Here is a 23658-nt window from a genome sequence, read left to right on the forward strand (position 1 = left end):
GGTATTACAGGTACTGTGCTGCAGTGGTTTGTATCACATCTATCTAATAGACTCCAGTTTGTGCATGTAAATGAAGAGTCCTCTTCACACACTAAGGCCAATTATGGAGTTCCACAGGGTTCAGTTCTAGGACCAATTCTGTTTACATTATTACTTTACATTTTTCAAAAAATGCCTCTCTGTGCAAAATGGGTTTAAAAACATAATCAACGATGGGATACTGTTTGTCAGTGATTTGAACCAGGCAAATTGTGGCAGGATCAGCCTGATGTTATTTGTATCCCACTGTAACTTTACTGTATAAAGAGCTAACATCTCCAAAATGTCAGGAGTAGTTAGTCATTACAACAAGTGTTTGTGAACTAAAAATCAAGAATGTGGGATACTGTTTGTCCGTAATTTGGAGAGCCCAGCGCTGCTCCCAACGCAGGGGAAACTAATTCTGTCACAGAGACCTACCTCGGCACTTGTGCAGGTGAAACAAAGGGAAGATTTGCTTCACCATATTTTCTAGTCTTTGGCTTAGAATGAAGTTGGTTTGGAAACATAGTCAGCGGTGCTTCATCTCCTGCTTTGCGTTTGTGTGGGCGCACCGTGCTAGCAGTGTCCAAGCGTTCTTTGTGTTTTTTTCCCTTTTCATACCGCGCTCCCCCTGCAATGGCTCTGTGCCCCCCCTAGGGGGCGGGCCCCACACTTTGGGAAGGTCTGTTAATAGATCTCTCTGCATTGAATCATATTTGTTATTAATCTCTGTCTCTCTTCCACAGCATGTCTTTATTCTGTTTTCCTTCTCTCAACCCAACCAATCGCAGCAGATGGCCCCGCCCCTCCCTGAGCCTGGTTCTGCCGGAGGTTTCTTCCTGCTAAAAGGGATTTTTTCCTTCCCACTGTTGCCAAAGTGCTTGCTCATTCAGATTCAGATTCAGAAGACTTTATTTATCCCCGAGGGGCAATTGAGATACTGACCTTGCCGACCGTACATACAATATACAAACATCATATTGGGGAGACAGGTCAGGCTACGTAGCTGGCAGGTCAGCCGCACGAACAGCGACCCAGAACCGAACAATTGAAAATACAAAACATCAGGAAAGACAATGAGGAAAAAAAGAACTCCCCCCAGACTGCGCTCCAACAGGGAGATCAGTTTGAGAACAGAAAAAAACCCACCGCTGCGCATAGGGGTTCATATGATTGTTGGGCTTTTATCTACTGTACAATATAAAGCGCCTTGAGGCGACTGTTGTTGTGATTTGGCGCTATATCAATAAAATTGAATTGGATGTACCAAAGAACTGCTGAAGTACTGTTTGTATTTTTTTAATGAGATTTGGGTTTTATTCCCCTGTTTGTTTGTTTGCTTGTTTTAAACACTGAGCTCCTCATTTTCTTCTTCTGTGGTCAGAATGAATGTTAACGTTTAGCTTCAGATAAACATGATGTTCATCTGCTGCTGACCTTTGACCTCAGCCGTTTGTGAGGGAGGAGGCGGGAACAGGGAGTGGAGTGTTCTCCTCACCAGTGAATGGGAGAGTGTGGGGCGGGATTTAGAAACAGCAGTTCAATAGGGAATGCCAGGGGGCGGAGCCTGAGACGTCCATTTTCACACAGAGCAGTGGTGAGCCTACACAGAACGACTGCATACAGCATTTCTGCAATATTACTACACTAATCCTAAAATAATTTTACTGTGGCATATTTGAAGTACAGTCTGTAGTACTGGTACCTCTTCTATATGCTGTTCCTTCTCTTCCTTTTTCTTCTGTGGTTGCAGATGGACTCATCGGCGCCTCCTGGCCTCTCTCTGGTCTCCGTCTTGTCTCTGTTAGCATGCAGTGGCCAGCTGTTGGCAGCTGTCCTGCTAACACGCAGGTATTGTGGGCGGAGCTCTACACAGAACTGGTGGATCTTGTTGTGGCTCTTTTATGATGTCATTGTCCATCTGACGCTGGTAGGCGGTGCTTTATTCTTAGTTATTCCCATCTTCATCATGATGACAAAAAACGTTATTCAAGTTTCAGCTCATCTTCAAAATTAGACTCATTTCATAAACACTTAGTTTTTGTTTATTCTTGTTTATTTTTTATTCTAAACCTAAAGGTTTTTAGGAAGATCCATTTGTTTCCATGTCTCTGATTTTTGTTTTTTTAGGAGGGTCCGTTTGTTTACATGTCTCTGGTTGGGACAGTGGAGGCTTCTGAAGGGCCACTGGCTGAGCTCTGTGAGTATTTTGTAAATACACTGCAGTATTTCCAGGCAGTGTTAGTTTGATCTGAAGTCCAGTATGAGAACAAAGTAATGAAGTACTTTTACTCACAGATACTGTAAAAACACACTATTTGGTACGTCATTTGGGATGTTTGACTTCTTCTCACCTGTCTTACCTGTAGGGAAGGAGTACGGGAAAGCCGACAGTCGCTGGCTGGTTTCTGATCCGACGATCGTCTCCATCGAGATCCTGACCGTCGTCCTCGACTCGCTGCTAGCTCTCCTGCTTATACACGCAGTACTGAAGGACAAGTACTACAGGTAACACTTCCTGTACTGCAGTTACTGTGTTGCTGGTACTGCTTGGTACTGATGTTAATGGTGAACCAATCTGTCAGACACTTCCTGCAGATCGCTCTGAGTGTGTGCGAGCTATACGGCGGCTGGATGACCTTCTGTCCCGATTGGCTGATGGGCAGCCCTCACCTGAACACATCCTCCTTGCTCTACCTATGGGTCTACCTGGTCTTATTTAATGGAGTCTGGGTCCTGGTCCCAGTCCTGCTGCTGCTCCAGTCCTGGTTCAGCCTAAGGAGTCTGCACGTGCTCAGAGCGGACCAAAGCAAAGCAGCTAAAAGACAGTGATGTCAGTGATATGGTTTAAACTGATTGATGGGGCCGAGTCCGAGGATCATTTAAATATTCATCTGATGTCAGAATCAATCACCACGATCAATCGTTTGAAAAATAAACATTTTATTATAGATACAGTTTCAGTGGCTTAAATTATTGCTTTGGAACATCTAACCACATTCAATTCAATTCAATTCAATTCAATTCAATTCATTTTATTTATATAGCGCCAAATCACAACATAAGTCGCCTCAAGGCGCTTCATAGATACAGAGAAAAACCCAACAATCATATGACCCCCTATGAGCAAGCACTTTGACAACAGTGGGAAGGAAAAACTCCCTTTTAACAGGAAGAAACCTCCGGCAGAACCAGGCTCAGGGAGGGGCGGGGCCATCTGCTGCGACCGGTTGGGGTGAGAGAAGGAAGACAGGATAAAGACATGCTGTGGAAGAGAGACAGAGGTTAATAACAGATATGATTCAATGCAGAGAGGTCTGTTAATACATAGTGAGTGAGAAAGGTGACTGGAAAGGAAAAACTCAATGCATCATGGGAATCCCCCGGCAGCCTACGTCTATTGCAGCATAACTAAGGGAGGATTCAGGGTCACCTGGTCCAGCCCTAACTATATGCTTTAGCAAAAAGGAAAGTTTGAAGCCTAATCTTGAAAGTAGAGATAGTGTCTGTCTCCTGAATCCAAACTGGAAGCTGGTTCCACAGAAGAGGGGCCTGAAAACTGAAGGCTCTGCCTCCCATTCTACTTTTAAATACTCTAGGAACAACAAGTAGGCCTGCAGAGCGAGAGCGAAGTGCTCTAATAGGGTGATATGGTACTACAGGGTCATTAAGATAAGATGGGGCTTGATTATTTAACTCATTCACTGCCATTGACGTCTATAGCCGTCAATTGCAGTGCATGAGTCAATGGGTTTAACTCATTCACTGCCAATGGCTGGCAGTGAATGAGTTAAGACCTTGTATGTGAGGAGCAGGATTTTGAATTCAATTCTGGATTTAACAGGAAGCCAATGAAGGGAAGCCAAAACAGGAGAAATCTGCTCTCTCTTTCTAGTCCCTATCAGGACTCCTTGTCACGGCTGCCGAGGCGAGCCGTGTGGATTTAGAAGGAGGACCCAAGATGCAGGCAGTGGATGAGATACTGGTGGCTTTATTTACAGAGGTGTAGTGGCAAACAAACAGTGGGGCATAACAAATAACTAAAGACACCTAAACTGGGAGAACTAAAAATAACAGACCTGGGAGCATATGACAACGGATGATGAATAGCAGAGAGACGCAGACGAGGAACAGGACACCGTGGAACGCAGGGTAACAGACTGACACGGAGTTACACAGACTGACACGGAGGAACACAGACTGACACATCATTAATTGTGGGTGATCGTGGCTCAAGAGTTGGGAGTTTGCCTTGTAATCGGAAGGTTGCCGGTTCGAGCCCCGGCTTGGACAGTCTCGGTCGTTGTGTCCTTGGGCAAGACACTTCACCCGTTGCCTACTGGTGGTGGTCAGAGGGCCCGGTGGCGCCAGTGTCCGGCAGCCTCGCCTCTGTCAGTGCGCCCCAGGGTGGCTGTGGCTACAATGTAGCTTGCCATCACCAGTGTGTGAATGTGTGTGTGAATGGGTGGATGACTGGATATGTAAAGCGCTTTGGGGTCCTTAGGGACTAGTAAAGCGCTATATAAATACAGGCCATTTACCATTAATTAAAAATGTTTTCCCAGCTAAAGATATAACATTTAATAAAGCCACCTTAAGTGTTTTAGAGGTATTACTTGTCCCCTCGTGTTTGGGAGCAGTCTGTGGCACACAAGATATGTTTAATATATTTAAAGATCTTTTAGAGTGCATTTCTCTGTGTTTTGACCAGGCCACATGTCTCCTGTCACCTAAAAGTACAGAGATTTTAAAACCTTCTAGTAAACAGGGTCCCAGCTTCTCCTGGGAAAAGTCACCACTGCCATAATCCTCACAGCCCGGACCCTCCACACATCACACATCAGACTTCGGAGACAGAGCATGAAGGTGGTAAGGAGAAACTAAGGGGGGCGAGGCTGAGCAATGTGACTTCGATTGCTCTGTTGAGGGTGGGGCTCGATGGCGAACCTTTTGCCGCTCTGGTGGGGGGTTTATGGGGGACAAAAAGGGATTGGGCCGGGGGGTAGATCTGAGCCCAGCATTGATCCGCTCCATCATCTCCTCAGTGAATTTCAGGTGTGGGGAGGAGGGAGAAAGGGAGGGGGAGGAGGGTGATGGGGGTGATGGCCTGTCAGGGGTTTGGGGGACTGGGGAAGATCGTGGTCCCTGGTCCTGGTCGTTGGTGTTGTTGAGAGAGTTGGAGGCAAATAGGGACCCCTCTTCTTGCCTTAGATGTCTCTCCTTTCTGAGGCTCTTCCCGGGTGGGGGCAAATGGAGCTCCTCCTCAAGGTTTCTGCTGGGCTTTGTCTGTTCTTGGAGTACTGTTTGTTCCTCTTTATGAGATAACTCCTCGTTTATCTCAGCCTTGGCACCAAGCACAGATGGATGACGTATGGAATAAAACAAGTTGGAGGTGAACAGTTTCACCCCTGACTTGTTAAAATTAAATCCATTTGCTTTAAACAGATGCCTGCGTTCCCAAAAAATATTAAAGTTGTTGATAAAATGCACTGAGTGGTCAGCACATGCTGATATAAGCCATTTATTCAGTGTAAACAACCTGCTGAATCTCTCGTCTCCTCCTCTGATCGGCAGTACAGGTCCACTGATGAATACAGCTGCATTCAGAGAGTTTGCAGTATTTAATAATCCAGTAAAGTCCTGTTTCAGAACCTCCGACTGTTGTTTGGACACATCGTTTGACCCTGTATGCAGAACAATGTTTGTCACAGTTGGATATTCCTCTGCAATTTGAAGAATTCTCTCCTTCAGATTGTTGACCATATCGTTAGGAAAGCAGAGGACTTTAGATTAGAGACCTTAGTTTTCACAGGAGCTACAGTATCCAGAGTCGTACGTAGTGAGGAGGTGAAATTATTAACAAGATAATCGACCTCTGTTGGGGTAGCGTTCAGATAGCTGCTCTGCTCTGTGTTGGTACAGGGCATTGAAGATGATAACAGTGGGTGGATTATATTCTTAAACTTAGTTACAGCACTTTCAGAAAGACATCTACTGTGATAAAGTCTACTCTCCACCGCTGTGTAATCAATTATTGTAAATGTAAATGTTATCAGGAAATGATCAGACAGCAGAGGGTTTTCAGGAAACACTGTTAAATGTTCAGTTTCTATGCCATATGTTAAAACAAGATCTAGAGTGTGATTAAAGTGGTGGGTGGGTTCTTTTACATTTTGAGAGAAACCAATTGAGTCTAATAACAGATTAAATGCCATGTTGAGGCTGTCATTCTTAGCATCTACATGGATGTTAAAATCACCCACAATAATTATTTTATCTGAGCTCAGAACTAAATTAGATATAAAGTCTGAGAAATCAGACAGAAACTCTGTGTAAGGCCCAGGTGGACGATAGATGACTGGTTTCTGAGTTTCACAGCTGGGGTGGACGAGGCTAAGCATCAGGCTTTCAAATGAATTAAAAGTCTGTCTTGGTCTTTCATTAATTAATAGGCTGGTGTGAAAAATTGCTGCCACACCGCCCCCTCGGCCTGTGCTTCGAGATTTCTGGTAGTTAGAATGACTCGGGGGTGTTGATTCATTTAAACTAACATAATCATCCTGCTGCAACCAGGTTTCTGTAAGGCAGAGTAAATCAATTTGTTGATCAATTATTAAGTCATGTACTAACAGAGACTTGGAGGAGAGAGACCTAATATTTAATAATCCACATTTCACTGTTTTACTCTTTGGTTCAGATGTGGATACTGTATTGTTCTTTCTTTGTAATTGTTTATGTTTAAGTTGTTTGTTGCTGGTTTTTAGTTTGTTTTTTGTCTGTTTGGGAGCTGACACAGTCTTTATGGAGATGGGTTTTTGGGGGGGTAGCAGGAGGAGAGAAGCTGCAGAGAGGCGTGTAAGACTGCAACTCTGCTTCCTGGTCCCAACTCTGGATAGTCATTTTTTGGGGGGTTTAATAAATTTGTCCATATTTCTAGAAATGAGAGCTGCTCCATCCAAAGTGGGATGGATGCCGTCTCTCCTAAAAAGACCAGGTTTCCTCCAGAAGGTTTGCCAATTATCTATGAAGCCCACATCGTTTCTGGGACACCACTCAGACAGCCAGCAATTTAAGGAGAACATGCAGCTAAACATGTCACTCCTGGTCTGATTGGGGAGGGGACCAGAGAAAACTACAGAGTCCCACATTGTTTTGGCAAAGTTGCGCACCGATTCAATATTGATTTTAGTGACCTCTGACTGGCGTAACCGGGTGTCATTACTGCCGACGTGAATTATGATTTTACTGAATTTACGTTTACCCTTAGCCAGCAGTTTTAAATTTCCCTCAATGTCGCCTGCTCTGGCCCCTGGAAGACAATTGACTATGGTTGCCGGTGTCTCTAGCTTCACATGTCTGAGAACAGAATCCCCAATTACCAGAGTTTGACCCCCGGCAGGTGTGTCGGCGAGTGGGGAAAAACGGTTAGACACATGAACGGGTTGGTGGTGTACCTGGGGCTTCTGTTTAGTATTTAGTATTTAGTATTTATTTATTTATTGTCATTGTCAAGAACAATGAAATTGCGTTTGGGGCTTCCATACAACCCAAAAAAAAGAAGAAAACCAAAAAAAAGAAGAAAAGGACTATGCTTCCTCCTCACCGTCACCCAGCTGCCCTCTTTCCCCAGCTGCTTGGGGTCTGCCGGGGAACAGCTAGCGGGGCCTACGCTATCTTCAGCTGCACCAGCTATAGGGGCCTGGCTAGCTACGGGTGAATGAAGGGTGCGAAGCCGAGTCTCCAATTCAGTAATCCTGGCCTCCAGAGCTGCAAATATGCTACATTTGTTACAGATATCATTACTGCTAAAGGAGGCCGAGGAGTAACTAAACATCTGACACAATGAGCAAGAAAGTGCAGGAGGGACAGGTGAAGTAGCCATGGGCTGTATCCCAATTCAGGGTCTGCAGCCTTAAAGTACGCATTTCAAGGCCGATTACGTCACAGCGGCGCGCCGAAGGCTGTCCCAATTCAAAGGCTGCTCGAAATGCGAAACTGTGAAAAGTAAGTACTGAATATTATGTCACTTATTTATGTGCAAATGTTTAATAACGAAGAACATTAAAACATTACTGTTGGCCACATGTCGGCAAAGTTATGTGACATTGGTGACGTTTGTACTAACTTTGTTTTAAAGCCTTTACTTTAAAATATTCGCCGTTCAATAGCTGAGCTTAATCCTACAGAGAATGATCAAAGCTCATGTAGAAAGAAACAAACAAATGAACAAAATATGTTCTCCTTCATTTCTGTCAAACAAAGCTGTATGACACGTTTCCAGCTGTTAGTATCATGGTTGCTAGGCAACCTGGGCAGCGCAACGGAGGCTAGACCGTCCCATTTCACAAGCTTCGCATTTCCGGCCTTAGCGGTCTTTAAGTACGCGGCCCATGAGGATGTTCTCTTCTGCTTGTTTTCTCAGCAGGTGACCCAGGTGATTGATAGATGCATTTTTTTTCTTTTTTTCTTCTTTTTTTTTCTTTTTCTGCTCATTCTGTTGGTTTTTGGTTTTTGCCCTTCTCCCCCGTCCCTCTTCTCAGCTGTTTCTCTTTCCCTCTTTCTTTCTCCCCTTCTTTCCCCCAGTCAAGTCTGTCCCATGTTCAGTAAGTGAAAATAAAATAAACAATAAAAGGTGAATCAAATGGACCATTACGGCAAGGCTGGGATGGTCAATTTGGTAAAGTAAATCCGTTGGGCATCTTTCTTTGCCTTTAGACAACAATTCTGATGGCAAAAGAGCCAAACGGGACAGGCAAAAAAAACAAACAAACTATAAGCTGATAAGCTGTGTTTTTTTTTTTTTATAACAGTGACATGGTTGTATTTACCTTAATTAAACGAGTCGTCAGTTGCAGTAAACCAGCAAAAAACTCGGGCTACGTAAAAAGTGTAGAGGGGCGTGTTTGCGGTCACGTCCAGCAGGTGTGTGGGCGGGAGCGTTACACAGTCGCTCCACCTCAACTCACTACGCAGACTCTGGCTCCTAATTTGCAAGATGGCAGCCTCCACAAGCGGGATATTTTGGCTTCATTTTTGCACAATGGGAGGAGGCGGTGTCGCGTCGTCCATCTTTTATACAGTCATTGGTCGAAAGCATCGGAGCGGCTACAACCATTATCATCTGCAAATTATGCCGGGCGACAGTCGTAGCAAGGAGATGAAGCACTGTTGAAATATGGGGAAAGCCAAAAACTGCGCTTCCTCCACTTCTGTAACATTGATTCCTTAATGTTGAATTCTCTCGCAGCTGTTCTGTTCCCATGTTGTTGCAGTATATTAATAACTAACCTCGTATTGTGAATGAATAATCTCAGTTGTTCTCCTGACTGAAGTTTGCCCCGTGTACAGCATCCTGCTATGCAATTGCATTTGTCCCTGACCACCAGAATCCCTCACGTTAACTTTTATAAAGTGGAAAAAAAGTTGGTGTTCATCCTCCAGCTTCACTGTGCTAATGTTATGCTAACATAGCTGTGTTGCTAGCAATAACGTAGCACAACATTATATACTTCAGTAACCCTGCAAACGTCACTGCTGTTTAGTTTTCTGTCTTCATTTACGTTGGAAGTGATAACAGAGCTGTACGTTTTAAATTGTTTCCAAAACCCCGCAGTCAGGACATGCTATATTGTATTTAGATAGAAGATAGTGGGCTAACTTCCTGCTAACTTCTAACTCCGTTAAATGTCATAAATTCCGTTTTCATGGATACCTGGATGTTAAACTCAATTGTTACACCTGGTAGAGCAGAACACTGATCATTTATTAAAGATGAAAGACTTTAGACAGTTTTTCAACTCTCAGTAATGCCATAGTGATCATTTGATATATGGATCTGCAGCGGAGTTAAGTCCCAGACATGGCTAGTGACGTCAGACTTAAGAACCGGATACCTTTCTAATGTGACGTTGTTGTCCCTGGCTCTCTTTCTCTGTCTCTCCCTCCCGCTCTGTTCCTGTGCTACTGAGAGTGTAACTACCAGGGTTGCCAACTCCTCAGTAAGGAAAATCGCTATTGGCTGTCCGAAAAGTCGCTAGAAGTCGCTAAATGACGTCATCGCCTAATTTGCATACTTGGTCATGCTAATATAATTGTAACCTACGTTGTTGGAGAGAGAAATAACATCGTGGAAGAAACATAAAGTGAGTAAAAAACGTCCTAAATGCATTTAGAATTTATTTAGAACTACGAATTAAATTTATTTTAGCAATTATTGTTTTTTGTAATGTCACAATTGCAACCCTGCTCCTTTATCTGGGCTTGGACCGGCAAAAGTGACCTGAAATAGGCACTCTGGTGGAGTTACTTTGTGTGTGTGTGTGTTTATAAGTAGTTTTAAACCTGGGGCCCGTTCTTCGTACGTCGCTTACTACATCCAAGATCAAATGACACATCCAAGATCAAATCATCGCGCTAACTCTGAGCTCGCTATTCCGGTTCCCCGAACACACCTGTTGTTGACGATTAGTATAGCTGGATGAAGTAATGTGAGATCACTGGGTGGCCCAACAGGGGCTACGCATCGATAGTAGAAACATTGATCGGCAACCCTTTGATTGGTCGGCGAAAATGTCGAAGGAGCGCGCTCGGTATTCTTCGGCAGCAGAGCAAGAACTCTTGAGTGAGGGATTTTAGGAGTTTCAGAGTCTAATTAAAACGCAAGGGAACACTGCAAAGGCTGCAAAAGCAAGGAGAGAGGGCTGGCAGAAAGTTGCTGACAAATTAAACTCGTAAGTAATTTAATAATAACAATAATAATGGAGTGGATCTATATAGCGCTCTTCAAGGCACCCAAAGCGTTTTACAATGCCACTATTCAGTCACTCTCACATTCACACACTGGTAGCTGTCACAGCTGCCCTGGGGCAGACTGACAGAAGCCAGGCTGCCATATTGCGCCATCGGCCCCTCTGGCCAACACCAGTAGGTGGTAGGGTAGATTTATCATATCACACTATATTATCCAATATTATATTACATTATATTATATTACATTATGTTATATTATATTCCCTTTCACATTAGAGCCACAACAGGACCCACTAGAACATGGGAACAAGTAAAAGTGAAATATAAGAATATTCTACAGAATGGGAATATTGATCACTTATATTGCTTTTAGTCTCTTGGAAAGAGACCCTGGAATAATCTGTTTGTTTGTTCATAACAGCAACCAAGAAAAGGGGCAGCGCAAAAAAAGACAGGTGGTGGTCCTGCACCCCCTCGTCAACAAGTTGGTTAAGTAAATAATACCCTCACGGGAAAATCGATATCTCTCTATGAGCACACTGTCGCGCTGAGCTAAAGGATCCTGTCTGTCCCGCAATATACGCTGAATTCTGAGGACTCTCCTTATCAATCTTGCACCTTCTGCAATGGGTGGCTCGCGTAAACGGACAGGACATGGCTGCAACAGGCTTCCCAAATCCACCTTCGCTTTTATAGCCGTGGTCTCTCATCTTGATTACACGAAGTAAATTGCAATTACTACTCTGAAATCTGAATTACATCTGTAATAATCACATACATGTAATAGAATGTTAATAGTACATTTCCCTTTTTTAGGAAATGACCTGTATGTATCTGTGTGACATCAATAAAAGGATCAAGTGCTGCATTATCTTTAGTTACATTGATGTTATTTATTTATGGTACAACAGTGGTAAAATATCGCTGTTGCTTTCGTATACATGAAGCGGAAATACCTGAGTGGCCGCGATCTAATCCTGTTTACATAAAGTAAACCTGCTCCCGAGCAGGTTTACGCTTACGGCTCTGTTGCTATGACAGCAAGTCCCGGATGGGCTTCGAAGAACCGAACGATCCAGGATCACGCGAAATCGTCAACAGTCAAATCCGGCTAACTTACTTAGCGAGGTACGAAGAACGGGCCCCAGATCCACAAAACAGCATAACAGTAAAAGAAGAACTGACTGCGTTACAGTCAGTGCGGGAGCAGCAGCTTCGCTCATGTGCGATTCGTTTGCAGTTCGGATGCACAGGTGTGAACATCTCCTGCCCTGATAGCAGCTGGGGGAGGACTATCCTCCGCCTGTGAGCGCTTTGGCACGGGCGAGGTGCCCACGGCAGCACCCGCTGCTTGTTGAGAGTAAGAGCGATACGTGCTTTCACGTCAAAAAGATGTCATAAATAAGTCTCCAATAACACCAGAAAAAGTCGCCAGATTTGTCACTAGTCGCTTATTAGAAAAAACGTCGCTAAGGGGGTCTGAAAAGTCGCTAAATATAGCGACAAAGTCTCTAAGCTGGCAACACTGGTAACTACTGTCCCTCCCCCCTCTTCCCAGCGCAAAGCACAAGGCTAGCATGTGGAGTGAAGCGGAAAAAAAGTGGAGAGAGGGTGAGAGAAAGGAAAAAAACAAAACATGGCTTGCGATAAGGAGCCGGCTTGTGTCGTTCACGAGCCATTTCGTTTGCGATCGACACATCACTACTAGTGATGGTAAATTTGATTCTTGTTACTGAATCGGATTTAATGAGTCACTCACCAAAGTGAATCGGGTTTTTGAGTCCATTGTTTCACAGAGTCAGTTGACCAGAGAGTGCAAAAAATTTACATTTTCACTCAAACTTAATTTCTTTCTCTTTTCATGTAAATCCTACTGCTAAGATGAATGATTCTAAAAAAAAAAAAAACAACTATTTTATAGAGCAAAAAAGAGCAAAAACATTTCTAAAATTAAGCAATTTCCTATTAAAATTGCTTAATAAACATTTCTTTTGTTTATGGTAAATGGTAAATGGCCTGTATTTATATAGCGCTTTACTAGTCCCTAAGGACCCCAAAGCACTTTACATATCCAGTCATCCACCCATTCACACACACATTCACACACTGGTGATGGCAGCTACATTGTAGCCACAGCCACTCTGGGGCGCACTGACAGAGGCGACAGAGGTTTATTTTTATTTTATTAGCATTTTCCTTAAATGTGTTAAATATATATTTTCTCATCTAAATGTCCACTGAGCTGTGAGCCAGAGGGCGGTAATGCGCCTTAACATTGGTTGCCAACCAAGAAGAAGAAGAAGCTGTGAGCCAGGAGGGAGGGGGTTAGTGAGTCCTGAGTGATTCGCTTACGCTTATGATTCAGCACAGGAAGGGAGGGGGTAAGTAGCTCAAATGTGCTGTTAGCATGTTAGCAGAGCGATGCTACTGTGAACCGAGAAGCTATTTTCTTGATGTGAGCTTCTACTCAGGGTTTTTTCTTCCAGTTCAGAGCAGATTTTTTTTTGTTAAGATACTGGATGTTGTGTTATACTCCACAATTTTAATTATAAGCTAGATACATTGCTGCTAACAGCAACAGGGATGAGTCAGTGAGTCAGTTGGGCCTGTGAATCATGATTCATGAGTCAGTAAAGTGATTCTCGAGTATTGAACGATTTGTTCATGATTCGCGCATCACTAATCACTACTGTCCAGTCTCTGAGGTGACAGCACTGCTGTGGCTCCTACAGCTTCATGCACAGCCTGCAGAGCTGATGGAGTCTGCTCTCAGCTGCACAGCAGTGAACACCAGCAGCACCACCCGTTAGCACACAGTGCTCCCTCTGCTAACAAAGGACTGTGGGCTTCCTGTACCAACTGACAGGATCCAGCTCTGCAGACAGATGGTAACACATCACCGCAGCACAAATAGCACAGGTCTAATATATGCACGCACGACTCGGTGTGAATGTGACCTTTAACCCTGATGACCGCAGTGTGCGGGTTGGTGTATTTCACAGTCAGTGGCTAACGTTTGGTCCTGCATGCTAACTGATAACCTTCCTGGAAGCTGAACAGCGTTTGTTTAATTCACCCTCAGCGTGACTGAAGGCTCCCACTGAACATGCTCTTTGTTCCCAGTGACCACATGTTCACCCACGTGGCGCACACACTCTTCTTTTACATGACCTCAGTCACATGTTTGTGTTTGCCTCTTACTTTGTAAAACACACAGGTTGCAGCTGTCTCACTGTCGACTTACTTTGTACTGATTCATTAAAGATTCATCCAAGCTCTGTGGTTTCTAATAATTCTGGAAAGGTTATTGTTTGATCTGTGTTTCTGTCCTGATTATTACGAGGTTCAGTAAGTTCTCAACCAGTGTCGGTGTTGATGTTGGTGCTGTTCTCCTGAGGCGCTGTAACACTGAGTCATTGGTCCAAGCTGTTAGAGCTGAGGGTGTGTAATGTTGGTGAAACATGGAGTTTTATTGTGGTGATCTTGCTGTTTGCATGCTTGTTGTTCAATGTCTGTCCAGGGCTGAGTTTGCTCTGTGGGGCCGATAGGTTGGTCAGGAAGTAGCTCTAAGGTCCTTTAAGACTTTGTGGGATTTTGTAGTGTTTTCAATTTCATTTGTGGCAGGAAAACATAATTTTTATTAATCAACCCAGAGAATTAAACCATGTTGATGTTGGACGAGCTGGGATATTTGAAATAGGCAATTATAACTCATAATTATATTTTAATAATAGGCATTTGTTACGTAATGTGATTTATCTGATTATGTTTGTGTGTCTGAGGATGTTGGGATGACTTATAGTTTCCATTTTGTTTTTAGATTTGCTACAGAGCTGATTTTTTTTCTATTTATGTCAGTGCGCCTCAGGGTGGCTGTGGCTACACTGTAGCTGCCATCATCAGTGTGTGAATGGGTGGATGACTGGATATGTAAAGCGCTTTGGGGTCCTTAGGGACTAGTAAAGCGCTATATAAATACAGGCCATTTACCATTTTACCATAAATAGAACCTGTTTACAAGGTTCACGATTCCTGGCATTCCCTCTTCAAGTGTGGAAACAATATAATTGCACATAAGATAAAGTGTCAGGAGTGAGCAGCAGTACAGATTTGAGCAGTACAAGATTAAAAGTGGCAGTTAGTACAGTACAGTACGGAGAATGAGGTTTTGTTTTTTTTTGTGATTACTGATAAAGTGAGTGACCAGTGCAGAATGTAGAATGTACTTGAGCAACTTTAGGACAGCTTCTGTGTGCATCCTGTGGTGTGTAGTGTGTGAGATGTGGTTCAGGTGTCGTATGGCTTGGTGGTAAAAACAGTTTTTAAGTCTTGTAGTCTAAGCAGACAGACTCCTGTAACGTCTGCCAGATGGTAACAAGGAGAACTGCTGATGTGCTGGGTGGCTGTGGTCCTTGATGATGCTGTGTGCTTTATGGTGGCACCGCTGGAGATAAATGTCCTGAATGCAGGTCTCGCAAAATTTCAAAATCCCTGGTAGCCCTTCGGGCAGGGACTCTTCAGTTTTTGGTAGCCCAAAATAAATTTAAGTAGCCCGAATAAAAAAGGTAGCAATTTTTTGATTGATGTTTTGTTTCCCGTTTTGTTTCCTTTACAATATTATACATTAAAGTATAAGATTGTAAAGGAAACAAAACATTAATCAAAACAATTGTTGAAACACAAATTACAACATTGTATAAAAATTACAATCATCAACTTAAATACTTGGTTCTAATTGAACAGACATTTCTATGAACTTGTAAAAACTGTGTAGGACATAAATCAGTCTCTGTCAGATCCTGAATTTGAAATTTCCACTGAAGTCACGGGTAAGAGGCAAGTGGAACCAAGATCGAGGACGTTTGCTTTTTGAAGTTTGCAAAGACTGATAAATTTTCCCAGTGGTAGTTCACTCTTTGCAACATAGTACGCTGTTCCTTTTGCAATTGGTGTTTGTTCTGGGAAAGATATTGCAGACTGAGCAATAATGCATTTCTTGCATTTCTCATGGGTTCTAATGGGGGCCTTTCTTAAAATGACTGGTCCCAGTAACAAAGGCGCTTGTCGACTCAGAAATCGAGGGAAAACCAACAACACATCCGGCAGAACATTATGTTATTTACACGGGTGCACATAAGTGGTCCGCATGTGCGCATTCGCTGTCAAAATAAAAGACGCGCACCAGATAAGAAGTTGCAACGTGCGTTTGCGGCCATATAAAAGGCAGTGTTTTTGTCCGCTAGAGTGGGATTTTCACGGCACATCCTGCACCACGTCTCTGTGCGTTCATCATTTGTTTGAAGCCAGCTCACCTCCTGCAACTACTTGTCCGAGAATACGTGCTTCTTTTGTGGTTCGGACTCCTTCTGACATTTCTTTGGAGGTGGAGGAACATCACAGTAATTGCTTAAAGGAGCTTCTTCGACATCTTTAAGAGTTCTAAACAAATGTCTGTCCTCCAGAAAATCTTACAGTGGGGCAAAAAAGTATTTAGTCAGCCACCGATTGTGCAAGTTCCCCCACTTAAAATGATGACAGAGGTCAGTAATTTGCACCAGAGGTACACTTCAACTGTGAGAGACAGAATGTGAAAAAAAAATCCATGAATTCACATGGTCGGATTTGTAAAGAATTTATTTGTAAATTAGGGTGGAAAATAAGTATTTGGTCACCTCAAACAAGGAAAATCTCTGGCTCTCACAGACCTGTAACATCTTCTGTAAGAAGCTTTTCTGTCCCCCACTCGTTACCTGTATGAATGGCACCTGTTTGAACTCATCATCTGTATAAAAGACACCTGTCCACAGCCTCAAACAGTCAGACTCCAAACTCCGCCATGGCCAAGACCAAAGAGCTTTCGAAGGACACCAGGAAAAGTATTGTAGACCTGCACCAGACTGGGAAGAGTGAATCTACAATAGGCAAGCAGCTTGGTGTGAAAAAATCAACTGTGGGAGCAATCATCAGAAAATGGAAGACATACAAGACCACTGATAATCTCCCTCGATCTGGGGCTCCACGCAAGATCTCATCCCGTGGGGTCAAAATGATCATGAGAACGGTGAGCAAAGATCCCAGAACCACACGGGGGGACCTGGTGAATGACCTGCAGAGAGCTGGGACCAAAGTAACAAAGGTCACCATCAGTAACACACTACAACGGCAGGGAATCAAATCCCGCAGAAAAAAACAAAAAAACAAACAAAAAAAACCAATCGTAAGTACTCAAACAATAGTATGTACAATATATACAGGATAGCAGCATTAATATAATGCTGCTATGATCACTCACCAATCAGTGCTGTCGCTCTCTATACACAGTTCGCGCGATTGCAAAGTGAAAGCAAAAAACAAGCGCAAATTCAAACGCGATTTCAATATGTCACATATTGACAGTGGCTCACCGATGCCAATGACATAATTACCCAGCTACATTTCCGAAAGAATGCAAAAGCATTGACATATATTTTTCCTTCCTACGATAGGCCGACGGGCAGGGCAGAGATAGATTTTGGTAGCCCGACTGGAAAAATCGCTAGCCCCGGGATGTTGGGCTAGCGATTTTGCGAGCCCTGCCTGAATGGCAGGAAGTCTCATGCCAGTGATGTGCTCTGCTGCCTTCACCACCCTCTGTAGTGATTTTCAGAAAGTAGAGTCGCTTGTGAGCTTTCCTGATAGCAATGTCTGTGTGAAGGGTCCAGGAGAGATCCTCAGTGATGTAGACTCCAAGGAATTTAAAGTTGGTGACACTTTCGACCTCGACACTGTTGATGTTGATGGACTGGTGTTCCCTGACTGGTCGTTTCTGGTAGTCCACTATCATTTCCCTTGTTTTGCTGATGTTGAGAGTCAGGTTATTTTCCAGACACCATTTGTACAGCGCTATCACCTCCTCTCGATAGGCCATCTCATCGTTGCCTGTGATGAGGCCTGGTTGTGTCATCCGCAACCTTGATAATGGTGTTGGACTTATGTTTAGCAACGCAATCGTGTGTGTGAACAGGGAATAAAGGAGGGAGCTAAGCACACATCCCTGTGGCATTCCTGTGTTTAGGATGTGATGAGGAGGTGTGCTTACCTGCTCTCACGACCTGGGGCCTGTTCGTGAGGAAGTTCAGAATCCATCTGCAGATGGGTGTTCCCAGCCCAAGGTCGACGAGCTTCGAGGCAAGTTTTGAGGGGATGATGGTGTTAAAAGCCGAGCTGTAGTCGATGAAGAGCATTCTTGAACATGTTTTTTTTTTTCCAGGTGAGTGAGGTTGGTGTGCGTTGTTAGGGCGATGGCATCCTCTGTAGTTAGGCGAACTGAAGAGGGTCCAGCCTGTCAGGGAGGGAGAAGCAGATGTGACCTTTGACTAGCCGCTCGAGGGACTTCATAATGACAATGTCAGTGCAACAGGGCGGTAGTCATTCAGACAGGAGACCGCTGATTTCTTTGGGACAAGAATGACAGTGGATGTTTTGAAGGATGTGAGGACCACTGACTGTCTCAGGGAGAGGTTGAAGATGTTGGTGAACACCCCTGCCAGCTGGTCGGCGCACGCCCTGAGAACCCAGCCTGGGATGCAGTTATAGCCTCACTGTCCTCCTGAGGGTAGAGGATCTGCTCCTTGTTGTCTTTATATGCGTCAGGATTCCCTGAGGTAAAGACAGAGGTTCACGCCTTGACCTTAGTATGATTGTCTTTAATTACCTAGACTTTCTGATTTGTATATTTGCAGACGGTGGTTTTGGTGATGATATCGTCTATAGATTTATCAATATATCCAATGACAGAGTCTGTGAGTTCATTGATGTTGCTATGAGCGGCATTCTCAAATATCTGCCAGTCAGTTGTCTCAAAGCAGTCCTGGGGAGGGAAACAGTCTGTGATATAATGTGAGCCACCTTCATCTCAGCTGACCTCAGAGAGTTGATTCTGTTCATCTGGACATTTTCCGTGGGAGAAACATTTCGGACACACAGGTCACGCTGATGTCTGACTTTAAAAATGTATGATTTCATAAAACAGTTGTACTGAGTAAATTACTGAGAAAGTGTTCCTCTAACTGGTTTAAAGCGGATTGTGCTAAAATGACATGAAGACATGAAATGAAATAACCTTTGCCTTAGTTCAACCGGGATGAAAGGTTGGAGATGGTAAATGGTAAATGGATTGGTTCTTATATAGTGCTTTTCTACTCTATCTGAGCACTCAAAGCGAGATGGAGTGGATGATAAGGTGTAGCTATATCGCTGGATCTCATGTGAACAGAGAGATTGGATTAGGGCTGCAACGATTCATTGAGTACTTCGAATAAGTGGAGTACAAAAATTCTCCACAGAAATTCTTTGATGCTTCATTTAACAAACTGGACTGGACTCATAACTCAGACGCCCTCTACAGGAAAGGGCAGAGCAGGCTGTACCTGCTGTGGAGACTCAGGTCGTTTGGAGTAGAGGGCCCACCCCTGAAGACCTTCTATGACTCTGTGATGGCCTCAGCCATCTTCTATGGTGTGGTCTGCTGGGGAAGCAGCATCTCTGCTGGGGACAGGAAGAGACTGAACAGGCTGATCAGAAGGGCCAGCTCTGTTCTAGGATGCAGGAGACTCTGACAGCACTGAGCAGCTCCTTCAGTGGGAGACTGCGGCACCCACGGTGTGGGACGGAGAGATTTCACAGGTCTTTCCTCCCCACTGCTGTCAGACTCCACAATAAAGACTTTTGCAGCTGATCAAACCCTCACATGTGCAATAAGACTACTATATGTGCAATTCTTCTTCTGACGAAGTTGTATTTTTGTATTTTCCCACTCAGTTGTATATAGTATTTGTATTTATATTTTATTCTATTGTATTTTATTGCATTCCAGTGTTTTCTAATTTCTGCTACATAACTTTGCACTTTTGCTGTAACAAAACAAATTTCCCACCTGTGGGACTAATAAAGGTCATCTTATCTTATCTTAATGGATGGCTCTGTAGCATTAAATGATGTAAACGTGTTTCACCCACATGTGCGACTACAAACAGACCTGCAATAGAAATGCATTTAGGAGTAGCGTGTGAATATAAAGTGTAACCACATCAGGCCCACGCAGCCCGCAGTTTTAAACAAAAACAATGATAACACAACAGCACTCGACTGGGCATACATTGGAGCTCCTCGAGGCATTTTGGGTCGGTTCATTTTGATTTTGCTGTACCTGTCATGGTCCTGGGTTGGTGACCAGTGTTTAGTGTTGTTCTCTGGATACGTCCACGTCGGATTAGGCCAGCACATCCTCGTCCATCCGCCAAATCACACCGATTTTGGCCATCCACCAAACTACATTGATGCCCACAATCCTCCAAACCACACCAACGATGGCTGCCATCCAAGTCACCTGAAGCTCTTTGTCTCCGTCATCTTCTTCATTGGGTTCCAGAAAAGGCCCTCCTTTGCCATCGTCGTACTCAGGATCTATTGGCCAAGGATCTTCGCCATCAAAGGTGGCCTCCTGAACTGTGGCGTTGTCGCCTCTTCCCACGCGGTCGACCTCCGGAGCTGCTTCCAGTACGCCGCCGCTGCTTTCCGCAAGGTTGGCCTCCAGACCCACTTCGCCTTCGCCCCTACCACTTTCTACGCGGTCGGCCCCTGAACTGTATCTGCACTGCCGCGGCCTTCTGGACTATTTGTTTTTCTTTCTGGTTCCGTTCCTGTGTTTTCATCTGTCTGTCTGTCGCATCGCACCATCATGTTCCCTCATAGTGCTGTGGGTTTACTCCGTGCATCTTGTGATTCCCAGTTCGAGTTTCCCAGTTTCTGCTGTAGTTCATTGTTTCTAGTTTTTGGTCAGTTTTCTCGTGTTAATGTTCGGGTTTCGTACAGCCACTAAAGCTGCCTCCCTTAGTTACTCCTTGGGCCATGTGCACACTAATGCCTTTTCGTTTGAAAACGTGTCTTTTCTCTCCATTTTGGCCTTCCGTCTACACTGAGACAGTGTTTTTGGTCAAGGAAAACTGACCTTTTTGAAAACGCTTTCCAAAGTGGATACATTTGAAAACGCTGGTTTTGCATCGCAGTGTGCCCTGCGAAAACGCAGGCCTTTTGAAAACGATGACGAATTTTAGTCATGTGATGCATTCATGTGACCAATTCAACCAAGATGGCGGACGGCATTGTACAGCAGTTATTTTGTTTGCTCTCAATTTTGACAGCCATATCAAAGATTAATATCAGTTCGGACATGCTCCAGATAGCTTTTCTTCAAATTCTTTAATTCTCACTCACTTTTGCAACTTTGTACTTTTGTGTTACTTGCAGCAACTCCACCTCATTGTTAGTCCATTTAAAAAACTTGATGCTTTTCCTAGACATTTCAAAGAGCCGGAAAGTAAATAAACGGCAGACAGAAATAACGCAGGTCGAATCATCTTACGTTTCACGCATGCGCAGTACAGCAAAGTAATTGTTTTTAGTCGTTTTAGTGTGGATGCACAACTGTTCAAAACTGATTGAAAACAATAGTGTGGACGTTTTCAGTTTTCAAATTTGTCCAGATTAGTGTAGACGTAGCCTTGGTTTCCCGTGAGTCCTGCATTTGGGTCTTTCATCCTTCCTCCCACACAGTTTATCAACACCTGCCAAATGACTGAACCAGACTTGTTGCTGGCCCTGGAGATCAACACACCACTGCCTAACAACAGGCTTGCTGATATGCAAATTGACAATTGATCAATACCAATGAGTAATGCATCCATATTAAATAAAAATATGCAGCTTCAGAGTTCAATATCTTTATGGTCTAAAGGTAACTGCCAGCAAGTGTTTGGATTGTGTTTGATTATCAATGATGATCTTTTCCATCCCAACAGGAGGAGATGGAGGAGCAAAGGAAGAGTTTAGAAATTGATTCTCCACAAGCGGTGAGGAGACAGGTTCATACACATGCTAACATGAATTCAGTGACATTGTCTCAGGACTGCAGGTTCACAGATTAGTTTCTGTCACTACAGGAACAAAGAGGAAAAAATGGCCAGAGACCTCAGCACTGCAGTGGGCCTGACAAAGCTCACCCACCAGCCGCAAAGGGAAACAGAGTGCATCGTTGTGTCGTCTGTGGAAAGGCTTTCGCCAAGATGGACCACCTCAGAAGACACCAACGCATCCACAGTGGGGACAGACCCTTCATCTGTGAGCAGTGTGGAAAGGGTTTTACTCAGTCGAGTGATTTAAAAAAGCACCAGCTCATCCACAGTGGGGTTAAACCATTCAGCTGTGAGCAGTGTGGGAGGTGTTTTATTCGGAAGAGTGATTTAAAACAGCATCACTTCGTCCACAGTGGGGTTAAGCCATTCAGCTGTGACCACTGTGGAAGGGGTTTTACCTGCGTTAGTAAGTTACAGAGACACCAGCTCATCCACAGTGGGGTTAAACCATTCTGCTGTGGTCAGTGTGGAAGGAGTTTTAATGAGATGAGTGATTTAAACAGTCATCAGCTCACTCACAGTGGAGTTAAACCATACATCTGTGATCAGTGTGGAAAGGCGTTCACTTGCATTAGTAAATTAAAACGACACCAGGTCACCCACAGTGGAATTAAAGCATTTGTCTGCGGCGAGTGTGGAAAGGCTTTTACAGAGAAGGGTGATTTGAAAAGACACCAGTTTGTCCACAGTGGGGTTAAACCATTCACCTGTGAGCAGTGTGGAAAGTCTTTTACTTGCCCGAGTAAATTAAAAACACATAAGCTCATCCACAGTGGAATTACAGCATTCACCTGTGAGCAGTGTGGAAAGGGTTTTGCTTTCAGTGGGATCTTAAAGAAACACCAGCTGATCCACAGTGGGGTTAAACCATTCAAGTGTGATCAGTGTGGAAAGTGTTTCACTCGCAGGGATGATTTAAAAACACACCAGTTCACCCACAGTGACATTAAGCCTTTCAGCTGTGAGGAGTGTGGAAAAGGTTTTGTTAGCCACAGGAGCTTAAAAAGACATCAGCTCATCCACAGTGGGGTTAAAGCATTCATCTGTGGGGAGTGTGGAAAGGCCTTTACTGAGATGGGTGAATTGAAAAGACACCAGTTTACCCACAGTGGGGTTAAACCATTCAGCTGCGATCAGTGTGGAAAGTGTTTTAGTCAGAAAGGTGATTTAAAAAATCACCAGCTCCTCCACAGTGGAATTAAACCATTCAGCTGTGGTCAGTGTGGAAAGGCCTTTACGCTGATTACTAACCTACGGAGACATCAGCTCACCCACAGTGGGGTTAAACAGTTCAGCTGTGGTCAGTGTGGAAAGTCCTTTACTCATAAAAGATACTTAATAAACCATCTGCAAACCCACTCTGGACATAAGCAGTAAATGTGTGACGTCTGTGGAGAAGCAGCCTAAAACCAAAGCATGGACACTCCACAGTGGCATCCATCGTCTGCCTTTTATCCAAATTATTGGAGTTCTGAAGTAACACTGTAACCAGAGAGACCCTCAAATCCCTCTCTATGGTAATAACATCATCGTATCATTTTAAAATCTTTTGATTCATAAAATGTTATTAAAGAATGAACAGTGGGGTGCTGGGATCGCCACTCCTTGCTTTGTACACTATTCTTACTGCTTTCTTTTAAACATACTGAGTTTGTCATTGTTTTATGTTAATCCCCCCCTGTTGACCCAGTAGAGCAAGTATGGAGCTACATACAATACAGTACAGTTTTTAAAGACAATCCATATTTACAAGTCCTCTTTGTGTAATAAAGTTTTTTTCTTAGAAAAAAAACTGTTAAGATGTGTTTCATGGGGTGGGGGTGGGGGGCAACTTCATTTACAATCTAACAATACACCTATGAACTTTAGTTTTGGATCCATCATCAGTTTCAACATTGTTTATGCTGAATTTACTATTATGATTTATTGGTTGATT

General features: G+C 43.8%; 4 protein-coding genes across 5 annotated transcripts; 2 read left to right on the plus strand and 2 right to left on the minus strand.

Annotated features, from left to right (window-relative positions):
- Positions 1–1488: 1488 nt before the first annotated feature.
- On the plus strand, positions 1489–2979 carry ebpl (EBP like). Its single transcript, XM_086264777.1, has 5 exons — positions 1489–1618; positions 1775–1951; positions 2152–2221; positions 2391–2529; positions 2607–2979. Exons 1-5 carry the CDS (start codon positions 1526–1528, stop codon positions 2851–2853), a joined length of 726 nt encoding a protein of 241 aa, XP_086120903.1. The 5' UTR covers positions 1489–1525; the 3' UTR covers positions 2854–2979.
- A 1875-nt stretch (positions 2980–4854) lies between these two features.
- LOC147313780 (uncharacterized) lies at positions 4855–5808 on the minus strand (the record flags this gene model as incomplete). The annotated part of the gene is made up of 1 exon (XM_086262964.1): positions 4855–5808. A coding segment is annotated over one exon (954 nt), but the record flags the coding sequence as incomplete, so codon positions are not given.
- Positions 5809–6917: 1109 nt separating this feature from the next.
- LOC147313781 (uncharacterized) lies at positions 6918–7903 on the minus strand. Its single transcript, XM_086262965.1, has 2 exons — positions 7606–7903; positions 6918–7492 (listed from the first exon to the last, which is right to left on the minus strand). The coding sequence occupies exons 1-2, from the start codon at positions 7901–7903 to the stop codon at positions 6918–6920; spliced, it is 873 nt and encodes a 290-aa protein (XP_086119091.1).
- A 5232-nt stretch (positions 7904–13135) lies between these two features.
- On the plus strand, positions 13136–23532 carry LOC147313782 (uncharacterized). Of its 2 annotated transcripts, none has more exons than XM_086263581.1 (3): positions 13136–13151; positions 21609–21659; positions 21750–23532. In XM_086263581.1, the coding sequence occupies exons 2-3, from the start codon at positions 21615–21617 to the stop codon at positions 23097–23099; spliced, it is 1395 nt and encodes a 464-aa protein (XP_086119707.1). In that variant the 5' UTR covers positions 13136–13151; positions 21609–21614; the 3' UTR covers positions 23100–23532. The 2 variants fall into 2 exon arrangements, with proteins under 2 accessions (XP_086119707.1, XP_086119706.1); XM_086263580.1 differs by lacking the exon at positions 13136–13151 and adding an exon at positions 13162–13658.
- Positions 23533–23658: the final 126 nt, after the last annotated feature.

Source organism: Aulonocara sp. 'chitande type north' Nkhata Bay, linkage group LG15 (assembly GCF_057382095.1).
Source record: "Aulonocara sp. 'chitande type north' Nkhata Bay isolate Kocher_YH1m ecotype deep benthic linkage group LG15, A_spYH_male_GT1.1, whole genome shotgun sequence".
In the NCBI taxonomy this organism is placed as follows: Eukaryota; Metazoa; Chordata; class Actinopteri; order Cichliformes; family Cichlidae; genus Aulonocara; species Aulonocara sp. 'chitande type north' Nkhata Bay.

Bases quoted from the DNA above. Each gene is read 5' to 3' on its own strand.
- ebpl (XM_086264777.1), top strand. From the start codon at position 1,526: ATGGGAGAGTGTGGGGCGGGATTTAGAAACAGCAGTTCAATAGGGAAT. The intron at 1,952-2,151 runs GTAGGCGGTGCT...TTGTTTTTTTAG, and splicing joins TCATTGTCCATCTGACGCTG to GAGGGTCCGTTTGTTTACAT. The intron at 2,530-2,606 runs GTAACACTTCCT...CCAATCTGTCAG, and splicing joins CTGAAGGACAAGTACTACAG to ACACTTCCTGCAGATCGCTC.
- LOC147313781 (XM_086262965.1), bottom strand. From the start codon at position 7,903: ATGGCTACTTCACCTGTCCCTCCTGCACTTTCTTGCTCATTGTGTCAG. The intron at 7,493-7,605 runs CTTTTCTTCTTT...AAATACTAAATA, and splicing joins GGTGAGGAGGAAGCATAGTC to CTAAACAGAAGCCCCAGGTA.
- LOC147313782 (XM_086263580.1), top strand. The intron at 21,660-21,749 runs GTGAGGAGACAG...CTGTCACTACAG, and splicing joins AAATTGATTCTCCACAAGCG to GAACAAAGAGGAAAAAATGG.